Source organism: Lagenorhynchus albirostris, chromosome 16 (assembly GCF_949774975.1).
Source record: "Lagenorhynchus albirostris chromosome 16, mLagAlb1.1, whole genome shotgun sequence".
NCBI lineage: Eukaryota > Metazoa > Chordata > Mammalia > Artiodactyla > Delphinidae > Lagenorhynchus > Lagenorhynchus albirostris.
Genome location: NC_083110.1, coordinates 8,526,091 through 8,540,526, shown reverse-complemented (window position 1 = coordinate 8,540,526; position 14,436 = coordinate 8,526,091). Strand labels below are relative to the sequence as shown.

The window sequence follows — 14,436 nt, the reverse complement described above, 5'->3', positions numbered from 1 at the left end:
CATGCACAGCTGGATCCAGTGAAATTACAAGGCATGTTTCAAGCAATATGCTTCATCTGCCACCACACAGAGAGAAGAGAAAAAAATGTCTTAAATATGGAATTTTTACCATGCCTCCCAGATCAGAGAGTACTTTATGGTCACATCTTTCTACATATACAAAACCCATACTTAGACTGCAGGTAGACGTTGATTGCTCTTAAATATCTAATAAAAGTAACATATGTACTTGATTCAGAATTTTGGCAAGAACCTAGGTTTCTACTATACCTCTTCTGGTAAGAAATACTAAAAGCATTCTTTGAGATTTGAAAATTCTGGGAAGCATTTAAACTTAAAAAAAACTGATAAAAAGAAAACAATTTATAAAATTATAAATTTTATAAAATTTTTTGTAAAAATTATAAAAATTTCAAAAAATGCACTGGTAATTCCAGATGTTAAGATTTGATACAGGGAATGCTCTTAAAGCAGCAGCAACATGCATAGCGTAGTATGTCCGAAATTTAAAGTTTACAAAACACATATAGGAATATATTTTATGCGGGATGCTGAAATTCCTTGAAATACAACTGCTAAGGGAACACCAGAAAAAAACAACTATTTTGTTTGAATTATGATGACAACATAGAGACTATTAAATCCCTGTCCGATGGGGTTAAGCCAGGAGCTCCCCAAACAATCATAAATATTGAATCGGTCCCACACAAGAAATAAGCAGACAAAAAGACAAAGGAGAAAATGCCATGCTCTCCTAGAGCTTGCTTTGACTGAGAGCGCCATCTACAGAAATGCAATCACGCACTGAACCTTCTGACCATTAGGTGACACTATACACCACAAATGCAAAGGGAGAGTCGGGAACTACCACGTTAACACGAAGCATATTAAGAAGCCATCAGTAATTTTACAGTATGATACAATTATTAACGTAATATAATACACTTGTCAGTAGAATACAATTCTCATGTGATACTAAGAAACATTTTGTGGACAGCAAGAAGGATATAGAATCAACTCCTAAGCCCACTGAGAACAAATTTGACTTCTATCATAATCACACATAGAATTTAAAAGCATATTTTATGAAAATATTTATGAAGCAAACATTTAATTTAATCATGCTGCGGTCATAACCTATTTAGAAATTCCACTATTGCATGTAGTTCTTTATTCCTAGAGAAACTGACAACTTAATTTGTAATCCACAATGATCTGCGGGGGGAGGTCAGACACTAATAGGTTACTTTGGGAAGGGTGAGGGGCAAGGGGGGGGTGGGGAAGAGGGAAAGAGAGAAAGAGAGAGAGAGAATGAATAAAGCCTAAACTTTAAAAATCCTAAGAACACAAAGTACGCTCTGACTCTAAAACCCTTCAGAACTAGATAGGGTGGGTCCTTTGAAGTCAGCCAACAGACTGGAAATGATGTCCTTTGCTGTGCCACTCAGCTAATGGCAGTGTGACTACCTTGATCTTGCCTATTTACAACATGAGTATAGATACTATGTGGAAGGGAGGTAAAGAAACGAGCTAAACCTGAGAGGTGAATAAATACGCAGGAATTCCTAGGACTCTGCCTCAAACATACTGCCTGGCTTGTGTACTCATGCATGCTAAAGGGTCAAAATTGTTTTGACACCAGCACTGTCCTTAGTGACAGATCATTGCAGCCCAAAATATGTGGTAGTGGGGAAAGAAGAATAAAAAGAAATGCTAGTTCTTTACATTTTTCACTAATTGGGGAACATGGATAATATTTCTTGGACTCTCACTCCTTTTTTCTATTCATGACATACTCCTTAAACTGCCTGATTTCCCCCAAACTCTGCTAGCTTCTTAAAGTAGATTGGGAAGGCACTGAGGAACAGACAACCTGGGTGAGCAAAAGAGGAAATTTTCTCCCGGTTTTTCTAAAGCAGATTCATCTTCTGCACATAGATGTAGGGATGATAAAAGAGCCCTGAGCCCTGGATGGGGCTGAAACAAAAGTGGGCAGGTTTGGCGCTGACTCTCTTAGTTGTCCAAGTGTCTAAATGACTAAATGGCTATTTCAAGTCATTTCCTTATTCCTGACTTCCTGGCTTCTCTCTTCTCTCCTGCTGTTTCTGTCTCTTTCCTATTGTTTTTCAATGTCACACACACACACACACACACACACACACACACACACACACACACACACGTACTAAGACATGCAGTAGGTGACAGGCCTCTCCCACACTCCCACCCGCAGAGTTGTCAGGACACGAGTTGGCTGTCAAAGTCTCCAGGAGAGGGAGCACGTTGGAGAAAAGACACCTGCAGCTTCTGTCCTAAAACTGTCCACAGTCTCAAGCCTTTCTGGTTCCAAGAATCATTTCTCCTTCCTTTAGCCCCAATAACTTAAAAATCAAGATCCAGTGCTATATATTTCAAAACCTTTCCTATTGGCCTGCTGTTTTAGTGCCAAACAACTCCCTTTCTCCTTTGAAAGGGTAGCCTTCATGGGGTAAGAATACTAATTTCACCACCTCACCTTTCAGCCTTTGCTCCAACTATGCTTGTCTCCCCCCTACACAGTATGAATTTGGACCAGTACAAGCTGGATGCAGAGGTACAGATGCCTCATTTATGAGTGATGTGCTTCAAAGAAAACACTGACTGTAGGACACCCAATGGCTGGCCCAGAAATTAAAGGATGATGATTTTCTAGCATACTTATTAGAAGTGAGTACTAAGATAGCCGCTTATTACTTTTAGTTGTAACCAAACCATAGTGATTGAAACACACTTAGAAAACAAAACTGAATTTTTTTCATGTAATCTGCTCATGGAACAAATAGTAATTTTGTTAACTAGTTATGTGGACAATGCTCCTTCAATAACCTAAGTGAAAATTCTATAACTCTGTAACTCAGTTACCCATCCATCCATCAGCCAATCAAACAACTGATCATTCATTTTACAAACACTGATGGAATGTTTCTAGAAAAACAGGTCTAGCCCTGAGCCAAATTCTTGAATAGGCAATTTTGGTATATGGAATCCTTTTTGTTCATTTCTATGCCCAGTTCTAATTTGTTTTACTCGGCTTCCTAGTGTTTGGTGCCTGGTACCGCCCTCCAATATCACAGCTATTCCTTTCATTATGAAATATCTCCACCTCCCAAAACGATCTCCTTCTCTATTCTTACCTGTATCAATAAATAAGAAATAGAGAGTTTCCTGGTGTCCAGAGCTGTACAATAAGGATGACAAAAGTCATCAAAATTGTGGCCCTGAACCTGAACTATATTCTCATTGGGGGAAAGAGACCCACATAGGAAGTAACTAAAGAAAACACACACACACACATTATAAACAATATGTGTATAATCTAAAGCTAATGCTGCTGATTTATTCAGCTAATACTGAATAAATAACAATGAAAGAGATCATCAGATGCATTAAACTGAAGAAAATATTTATGTAAATATCATATATTTATATTAAGAAATATAATTTTCTCAATAAACTAAGAAAAGATTTGAGAAATGACTAAGAGAATACTAGGTTGTTTTAGTATTTAATAAAAACAGCAGAAAAGAGCAAGCAAAAGAATATAAGACGGGCGGAGTCAAGACGGCATCCTAGGAGGACGCAGAATTCGCGTCTCCGCACAACTAGGGCATCTACCAGGCCCCAGTGGGGGACCACGGTCACCTGAGGGGACGGGAGGAACCCCCAGCGACCGGGTAGGACGCGGGGTGTGGGGGGAGTGAAGGGGGAGGAGAAGTGGCGGCGGGACGGGACTAGCGTCCCTGAGGGGAAGGGATCCCAGGCCTGAAGGGGGAAATTGGGGAACCACTGGGAGGGCAGAGGATCAAAAGGGAGCGTGGCCAGGTTTCCCCTGCCCACTTGGACCCCTCAGGAACCTGCTGAGATCCCCGGGCCTGATCCTCTGCCCACCGAGGCCCCCTGCAGCCGCGTGGGTCCTGAGGGAGTGGGAGGTGGGGAAGGGGGAGCAAAAGTAAAGCCCAGACCTCCGGGGCTGGCACCCCTGAAGGGTGGCTGGCACCCCAGTGGCTACTGGGGAGACCCTGGGGGAGACAGTGGGGGAGGGGCACGAAGGAACGGAGGGGAACGGGGCCAGTGCTTTCCCTGTCCACCTAGGCACCTGGGAGGCTGCTGGGACCTAATCCTCTGCCCTCGGAGCCTCCCTCCTGCTGCTCAGAGCCCAAGCCCCGCCCCTACACTGCCACCCAGGGCCCCACCTCTGCACTCGGAGACCCCCTCCAACGTGCTGGCCCTAAACTCCACCCACACACCCTCACTCAGGGCCCTACCTCCAAACTCCAGAACTGCACACTCCGGAGACCCTCCTTTCCACGTGCTGCCTCTCCACTTCTGCGCAGGTCCTAAGCAGAGGCCCCGGCCCACCCAAAACCCCGCCCCTGCCTAAGTTCCACCCACTGCCTAAACCCCATCCCTATAGCCAAGGCTTTTTTGTTTTTTTCCTCTTTCAGATTGGGGTTCTGCTTTACCTGGTTGATCCACTGTTGTTGATTCTTTTATATTTTTATTTTTCCCAATAAATCTTTTATTTTTCTAATTTTATTTTATTCTTTATACTTTGTTAGTGATTTCTCCTTTTGGTGTGTTGCCACCCCCCCACCTGTTTTTTTTCTGTTCTGGTTTTATTTTACCTGGCTGCAGTTGTTTCAATTATAGTTTTATTTTTCCTAATATACTTTTTATCTTCCTAATTTTATTTTGTTTTTTATTCTTTGATATTTTACTGCTCCTTTTCTTCTTCTTTCTTCCCTTTCTGTTTTTTTTTTTTTTTTTAACTGCACCATGAAGCTTGCAGGATTTTGGTTCCCAGGCCGGAGGTCGGGTCCAAACTCCTGTGGTGGGAACTCCGAGTCCAAACCACTGGACTAACAGAGAACCTCAGACTCCAGGGAATATCAATCAGAGTGAGGCCTCCTGGAGGTCCTCATCTCAGCACCAAGACCTGGCTCTATCTAAATGCCTGCAAATTCCAGTGCTGGATGTCTCAGGCCAAACAACCAGTAAGACAGGAATACAGCTTCACCCATCAAAAAAAAAAAAAAAAAAAAAAAGGAAATGAAAAGAAAAATATGTTACAGACGAAGGAGCAAAGTAAAAACCTACAAGACCAAATAAATGAAGACAAAATAGGCAACCTACCTAGAAAAGAATTCAGAGTAATGATAGGAAAGATGATCCCAAAACTCGGAAATAGAATGGAGAAAATACAAGAAACATTTAACAGGATCTAGAAGAACTAAAGAGCAAACGAACGGTGATGAACAACAAATTACTGAAATTAAAAATACTCTAGAAGGAATCAATAACAGAATACCGAGGCAGAAGAACGGATAAGTGAGCTGGAAGATAAAATGGTGGAAATAACTGCCGGGGAGCAGAATAAAGAAAAAGAATGAAAAGAATTGAGGACAGTCTCAAAGACCTCTGGAACAACATTAAATGCACCAACATTCAAATTATAGGGGTCCCAGGAGAAGAAGAGAAAAAGAAACGGTCTGAGAAAATATTTGAAGAGATTATAGTCAAAAACTTCCCTAACATGGGAAAGGAAATAGTCAATCAAGTCCAGGAAGCACAGAGAGTCCCATACAGGATAAACCCAAAGAGAAACATGCTGAGACACATATTAATCGAACTATCAAAAATTAAATACAAAGAAAACATACTAAAGGCAGCAAGGGAAAAGCAACAAATAACATACAAGGGAATCCCCATAAGGTTAACGGCTGATCTTTCAACAGACACCCTGCAAGTCAGAAGGGAGTGGGAGGACATTTTTAAAGTGAGGAAAGGGAAAAACCTACAACCAAGATTATTCTACCCAGCAAGGATCTCATTCAGACTCGACAGAGAAATTAAAACCTTTACAGACAAGCAAAAGTTAAGAGAATTCAGCACCACCAAACCAGCTTTACAACAAATGCTAAAGGAACTTCTCTAGACAGGAAACAGAAGAGAAGGAAAAGACCTACAATAACAAACCCCAAACAATTAAGAATATGGTAATACAAACATACATATCAATAATTACCTTAAATGTAAATGGATTAAATGCTCCAGCCAAAAGACAAAGACTGGCTGAATGGATTAAAAAAAAAAGACCTGTACATATGCTGTTTAAAAGAGACCCACTTCAGACCTAGGGACACATACAGGCTGAAAGGGAGGGAATGGAAAAAGATATTCCATGCAAATGGAAATCAAAAGAAAGTTGGAGTAGCAGTTCTCATATCAGACAAAATAGACTTTAAAATAAAGACTATTACAAGAGACAAAGAAGGACACTACATAATGATCAAGGGATCAATCCAAGAAAAAGATATAACCATTGTAAATATTTATGCACCCAACATAGGAGCACCTCAATACATACGGCAAATGCTAACAGCCATAAAAGGGGAAATCGACAGTAACACAATCATAGACAGGGACTTTAACACCCCACCTTCACCAATGGACAGATAATCCAAAATGAAAATAAATACGGAAACACAAGCTTTAAATGATACATGAAACAAGATGGACTTAACTGATATTTATAGGACATTCCATCCAAAAACAACAGAATACACTTTCTTTTCAAGGGCTCATGGAACTTTCTACGGGATATATCACATCTTGGGTCACAAATCAAGCCTTGGTAAATTTAAGAAAATTGAAATCGTATCAAGTATCTTTTCCAACCACAACGCTATGAGACTAGATATCAATTATAGGAAAAAAACTGTAAAAATACAAACACATGGGAGCTAAACAATACACTACTTAATAATCAAGAGATCACTGAAGAAATCAAAGAGGAAATCAAAAAATACCTAGAAACAAATGACAATGGAGACACGATGACCCAAAATCTATGGGATGCAGCAAGAGCAGTTCTAAGAGGGAAGTTTACAGCAATACAATCCTACCTCAAGATACCAGAAAAGTCTCTAATAAACAACCTAACCTTACCCCTAAAGCAGTTAGAGAAAGAAAAACAAAAAAGCCCCAAAGTTAGCAGAAGGAAAGAAGTCATAAAGATCAGATCAGAAATAAATGAAAAAGAAATGAAGGAAACAATAGCAAAGATCAATAAAACTGAAAGCTGGTTCTATGAGAAGATAAACAAAATTGATAAACCATTAGTCAGACCCACCAAGAAAAAAAGGGAGAAGACTCAAATCAAGAGAATTAGAAATGAAAAAGGAGAAGTTACAACAGACACCACAGAAATACAAAGCATCCTAAGAGACTACTACAAGCAACTCTATGCCAGTAAAATGGACAACCTGGAAGAAATGGACAAATTCTTAGGAAAGCACAACCTTCCGAGACTGAACTGGGAAGAAATAGAAAATATAAACAGACCAATCACAAGCACTGAAATTGAAACTGTGATTAAAAATCTTCCAAAAAACGAAAGCCCAGGGCAAGATGGCTTCACAGGCGAATTCTATCAAACATTTAGAGAAGAGCTAACACCTATCCTTCTCAAACTCTTCCAAAATATAGCAGAGGGAGAAACACTCCCAAATTCATTCTACAAGGCCACCATCACCCTGACACCAAAACCAGACAAAGATGTCACAAAATAAGAGAACGACAGGCCAATAGCTCTGATGAACACAGATGTAAAAATCCTCAACAAAATACTAGCAAAGAGAATTCAACATCACATTAAAAGGATCATACACCATCATACATCATCAAGTGCGGTTTATCCCAGGAATGCAAGGATTCTTCACTATATGCAAATCAATCAATGTGATACACCTTATTAACAAACTGAAGGATAAAAACCATATAATAATCTCGATAGATGCACAAAAAGCTTTTGACAAAATTCAACACCCATTTATGATAAAAACTCTCCAGGAAGTAGGCACAGAGGGAACCTACCTCAATATAATAAAGGCCATATATGCCAAACCCACAGCCAACATTATTCTCAATGGTGAAAAACTGAAACCATTTCCTCTAAGATCAGAACAAGACAAGGTTGCCCACTCTCACCACTCTCATTCAACATAGTTTTGGAAGTTTTAGCCACAGCAATCAGGGTAGAAAAAGAAATAAAAAGGAGTCCAAATTGGAAAATAAGTAGTAAAACTGTCACTGTTTGCAAGATGACATGATACTATACATAGAGAATTCTAAAGATGCTACCAGAAAACTACTAGAGCTAATCAATGAATAGGCAGAGTAGCAGGATACAAAATTAATGCACAGAAATCTCTTGCATTCCTATATGCTAATGATGAAAAATTTGAAAGAGAAATTAAGGAAACACTCCCATTTACCACTGCAACAAGAAGAATAAAATACCTAGGAATAATCCTACCTTAAGAGACAAAAGACCTGTATGCAGAAAACTATAAGACACTGATGAAAGAAATTAAAGATGATACAAATAGATGGAGAGATATACCATGTTCCTGGATTCGAAGAATCAACAATGTGAAAATGACTATGCTACCCAAAGCAATCTACAGATTCAGTGCAATCCCTATCAAACTACCACTGGCATCTTCCACACAACTAGAACAAAAATTTTCACAATTTGTATGGGAACACAAAAGACCCTGAACAGGCAAAGCAATCTTGAGAAAGAAAAATGGAGCTGGAGGAATCAGGCTCCCTGATTTCAGACTATATTACAAAGCTACAGTCATCAAGACAGTATGGTACTGGCACAAAAATAGAAATATAGATCAATGGAACAGGATAGAAAACCCAGAGATAAACCCACACACATATGGTCACCTTATCTTTGATAACAGAGGCACGAGCATACAATGGAGAAAAGACAGCCTCTTCAATAAATGGTGCTGGGAAAACTGGACAGCTACATGTAAAATAATGAAATTAGAACACTCCCTAATACCATACACAAAAATAAACTCAAAATGGATTAAAGACCTAAATGTAAGGCCAGGCAGTATAAAACTCTTAGAGGAAAACAGAGCAGAACACTCTATGACATAAATCACAGCAAGATCCTTTTTGACCCGCCTCCTACAGAAATGGAAATAAAAACAAAAATAAGCAAATGGGACCTAATGAAACTTAAAAGCTTTTGCACAGCGAAGGAAACGATAAACAAGATGAAAAGACAGAAAGAGAAAAACAAATGCCATATGCTAACACATATATATGGAATCTAAAAAAAAAGGTTCTAAAGAAGCTAGAGGAAGGACAGGAATAAAGACACAGATGTAGAGAATGGACTTGAGGACATGGGGAGGGGGAAGGGTAAGCTGGGACGAGTTGAGAGAGTAGCACTGACATATACACACTACCAAATGTAAAATAGATAGCTAGTGGGAAGCAGCTGCATGGCACAGGGAGATCAGCTCGGTGCTTTGCGACCACCTAGAGGGGTGGGATAACGAGGGTGGGAGGAGATGCAAGAGGGAGAGGATATGGGGTTGTATGTATACATACAGCTGATTCACTTTGTTATACAGCAGAAACTAACACAACAATGTAAAGCAACTATACTCCAATAAAGATGTTAGAAAAAAAGAATGTAAGAGACAATAACATAACTGGACTGAACAAACCAAAGAGGCTGAGGATGGGAGATAGAATGAAACAAGAGAAATATTTAAGTTGGGGATAGAAGTCAGTGAGGGAGGTCTATGTAACTAATAGAACACCTCGGGTATTAGGATAAGAAATATAGTTATCTACATCCTAAAATGGGCAAGAGAGAGCCATCAAAATTCTGAGACATGAGGAAATATACACTAGCAATCAGGAAATTAGGAAATAACATTTCCACCTTGAAACTATTACAGCCATATTTGAACCATTCTAATAAAATAAAGCTGTAATGAGCTCTTATGCTGAAAAGACTATTTTATCCTTATCATACATTCATGTACTCAAACTCTGATTGTTTTTTTATAAGGATTTTTAGAAAATATTACCTTTGGACTCCAGTTCCAGTTTCTTTTTCTTTGCCCATATATTATGGTAGTTTTCAGCCATCATTTCTGCCATAGCCTTAAACGAACAAAATATTTAGCAACTAAGTTATACTCTAAGAGGATAATAGAAAAAGATAACTTTGCCTTCCAATATGTAATATCAAAACATACTTTAAATTAATAAATCGTAGTGTGTTAGTGCTAAAACACATGTAAAAGATAATTGAGCACAGCTTTGTTATTTACAATCTGAATTTCAGAGGATTCTAATGATCTGTGAATTTACAAACCAGCAGAGGTGATGTGATGGGAATGGTCATTGTTCTTTATAATGTTTAAAGATACATGTTTTGTTTTTAATAAAGAAACTTCAAACTAGCTATGGACTTTAAAAATATATTTATTTACAAGTTCTTATTTTAATTTCTAAAGTTTTAAAAGATGATGTAAACCTTACTGAATGAACATTGAATGCAAAGAGCATCAGACAAGCAGTCTAGATCCATGTCTGTCCCAGTCTAGGTCAGTCTGAGGTCTTGGACGAGCCTTGGCCTCTGTGGCCTTTGGGTTTTGACAAGATTACCTCCAAGATTCCTTTCATTTTTGATTTTCAAGTTTACTATGTCATGTTAATACATTCGTACCAGAGCAATGACAAAGGGCAAGCCAAATAATTTAACAATCCATAGATTTTTTTATCTTTATATACTTATATCTCTTGGAATAATACTAACAATGCCAATATCATTGTTTGATCATTATATTGACCTGTTAACTTATGTTCCATGGAAACAAACTTTATCTTTTCACTCAATCAGGCAATTCAAAGTAGGTTCCTTAGTGACAAAGGAGACAGACAGAACTATGGTGGAGAAAGCAAAATGCCATCAGTTTCCCTGGATAAAAACTTATAATATATATTCTTTCATGAGTAATTAAAGTGATCCTTGAGCAGAGCATTATAAACTACTGATTTAGTCTCTTCTCACATGCAGCTATTTAATTATATTAGGACTTTTACATAGATGTGATCTTTAAAGAAAATATATTATCCTAGAAAAAGTTCTATCAACTTCTACAGCATTAAAAGCTTAGGGTACATAATCTATAAATTCCATGGACCTTCTATATGATCACTGCATTCAAATAATTCATGTTGTAAAATACATGCAGGAAGTGTTACAGTATGTTTTTTAAAAATGAAATTTGCAGAATATTTTTAAAAGTACTTACATGCAGATCTCTGGATAGTGTAACATTGCTCATGTCAATGGCTCGGGGGCTATAACCATGGGCGGCATCTACAGAAACCTAGATAATTTGCAAAAAAAGAGCCTCTCATTAAAAAACCCAGTAGAGAGAGATTTAAGAGACACTTTGGAAATATAAGGCAAACAAAATTCCAAATGTAACGTTTCCTCAAATAAAACTGGCAAGTAGCTACAAAAATTGATTTTGCAAACATATCTAGCAGATTAAATTATATTTGGGTGTCTGACAAGTATTTATGATTGAATAATACATCCCAATATCTTAGGGATTGCCAATCTGTAAAGCTAACGATCAGGATTCAACAAATTATGTAGTGAGTGCAAGATTCTGAAATATTACTGGAATCAAAGGATAATTGAATTCTTGAGTTTCTTACAAATTCTAATTGGCTGCAATGAAATTTTCTTTTCCTCACACGAACGGTAGTTAATCAAAGAGGTCAGTATTTATAAATGTCTTTATGGGCCAAATAGATAAAATAAAGGCAACTTTTTAATTTTAAAAGCACATCATATAGTACTCAGTGATTTGTAACGACATCCTCAATCACCAGAGGGTTTCCTTAATATCTAAATTTTGACATTTTAAGGATGAAATCTACAAAACAAAAAGACAGCCTACAGAATGGGAGAAAATATTTGCAAATGATGTGACTGACAAGGGATTAATTTCCAAAATATAAAAACGGCTCATACAGCTCAGTATCAAAAAAAACCAACAAACACCCCAATCAAATAATGGGCAGAAGACGTAAATAGACATTTCTCCAAAGAAGACATACAGATGGCCAACTGGCAAATGAAAAGATGCTCAACATCGCTAATTATTAGAGGAATGCAAATCCAAACTACAATGAGGTACCACCTCTCACTGGTCAGAATGGCCATCATTAAAAAGTCTACAAATAACAAATACTGGAGAGAGTCTGGAGAAAAGGGAACCAACCCTCTGACACTGTTGGTGGGAATGTAAGTTGGTGCAGCCCCTATGGAAAACAGGATGGAGATTCCTCAAAAAACTAAAAATAGAGTTGCCATATGATCCAGCAATCCCACTCCTGGGCGTATACCCAGACAAAACTACAATTCAAAAAGACACATGCACCCTTATGTTCACTGCAGCACTATTCACATTAGCCAAGACATGGAAACAACCTAAGTGTCCATCGACAGATGAATGGATAAAGAAGATGTGGTACATATATACAATGGAACACTACTCAGCCATGAAAAAGAATGAATGCCATTTGCAGCAACATGGATGGACTTAGAGATGATCATACTAAGTAAAGTAATTCAGAAAGAGAAAAACAAATACCATATGATATCACTCATATGTGGAATCTAAAATAGGACACAAATGAACCTATCTAGGAAACAGAAACACACTCACAGACATAGAGAACAGACTTGTGGTTGCCAAGCGGGAGGGGGTTGGAGTGGGAGTTTGGGATTAGCAGATGCAAACTATCATATACAGAATGGATAAACAACAAGGTCCTACTGTATAGCAGAGGGAACTGTATCCTGTGATAAACCATAATGGAAAAGCATATAAAAAGAATGTATATATACGTATAACTGAATCGCTTTGCTGTACAGCAGAAATTAACACAACATAAATCAACTATACTTCATTTAAAAAGACAAGAATGAAACCTATCTTCCCATCAACTGCAAGAGGGTTTCACTTACTGTCAGGAGCTCTTACCTCATTCCACCCAATGGCATGTTACGGGAAAGTATGCCACAGAAACGAACTCTGGTTCACGCTTATAAATCTGAAATTATGTTTGATATATTTCATAACTGTGTATATTCTCTTGTCAGACATGGATAAACAAAAAGCTAAATAAAAGGTACAATACACCTCAGATCTGTGCCCGTGAACCAAAGGGAGGCTATCATATGCTACCATTAATCATGTTCTCATGGGCTACACTCAACTCACTGGTCAGTTTTAACTGAATCTTGGCTTCTGTGTCAGTACTGAGCCTCTGCTGGGTACCATCCATAAGAGAATGTGGAATAAAAATCACAGTTTTTTCTCCCTTAAATACCCATGAAAGGAAATTGAGACTTAGAGAACTTAAGTGACTCGCCCAAGGTCACAGAGCTAAAATTCTGAGCAGGCAGGATTCCAACTCAGGCTGTCTGACTCCAGGCCCACTTCTCTCTCACTGTCACCTCTTTCCTTCAACATATCGCAGTATATTTCTTTCCCCAGCACAATACTACCCCTGCCCTCTCTAATGTAATCAGTTTCCAAGTTGCCAAATTCAAAGTCCTCTTTGCAGCTACCATCAAACTGGTCCTTCTACGCTGGACATGACTAACCACCACTCAACCAGCCCCCTCGTTTCACGAAACCACCCACCTGGCTCTCCAATTCCCTCTCCGATCTCTTTGCCTCCTTCTCTGGCTCCTTTTCCATAAATGACCTCGAAATATTTGTGGCTTTCTGGGTTCCCTCTTCAATTGTTTCTTTCTTTATTCTAAATGCTTTCTTTAGGTGTCCCTATTCACATCTACTTTAAATATTTCATTTATCAACCATGTTTTCTTAAACCAAAAATGAGTTGATCCAGCCTAGCATTGCTCCTCTGCTCTAGACTTACATTTTCAACTATTCATTACCACCTCCATTTGGGATTCTATACGTGTATTCACTTTCTACTGCTGCCATGATAAGCGACTGCCAGAAATGTAGTGCCTTGAAACATCACAAAGTTATGAGAAATCTGAAACAGGTCTCAATTAGCTAAATTCAAGGTGTCCACAGGGCTGTGTTCCTTTCTACAGGTTTTATCAAAGCACCTTTTCCCTGTCTTTCCCAGCTTCTAAAGGCCACCCGCATTTTTGACTCATGGCCCGTTCCTCCATCTTCAAGCCATCTATACTACATCTCTCTGACCTTCCTTCTGTAGTCACGTCTCCTTTGTCCAAAGCCAGGAAAGGGTATCCACTTTTAAGGATGCTTGTGATGACGCTGGACCCACCAGTAATTCAGTAGACTCTCCCCCATCTCAAGATCATTAACCTTGATCACATGGGCAAACGTAATCGCATTGGCAAAGCCCCAGGAAATCAACCTTTCTACAGACAACAGTGATTGGGGATCATCTTTGGAGCCAGAATTCTGCCTAACACGACATCTAAAATCAAAAGCATATTCCCTCCTTGCCACCCACCCCCCAGCACTAACCTCACCTCACATA

At 38.7% G+C, this 14,436-nt stretch overlaps 1 protein-coding gene across 1 annotated transcript in view; it reads right to left on the bottom strand.

Moving 5' to 3' along the window:
- RYR2 (ryanodine receptor 2) overlaps window positions 1–14,436 on the bottom strand; it is a 542,915-nt gene that overhangs the window by 164,825 nt on the left and 363,654 nt on the right. The window contains exons 58-59 of the mRNA XM_060126891.1: window positions 11,181–11,258; window positions 9,948–10,023 (exon numbers count right to left, since the gene is read on the bottom strand). Coding sequence (XP_059982874.1) covers window positions 9,948–10,023; window positions 11,181–11,258 — 154 coding nt within the window. The remainder of the gene's footprint in view (window positions 1–9,947; window positions 10,024–11,180; window positions 11,259–14,436) is intronic.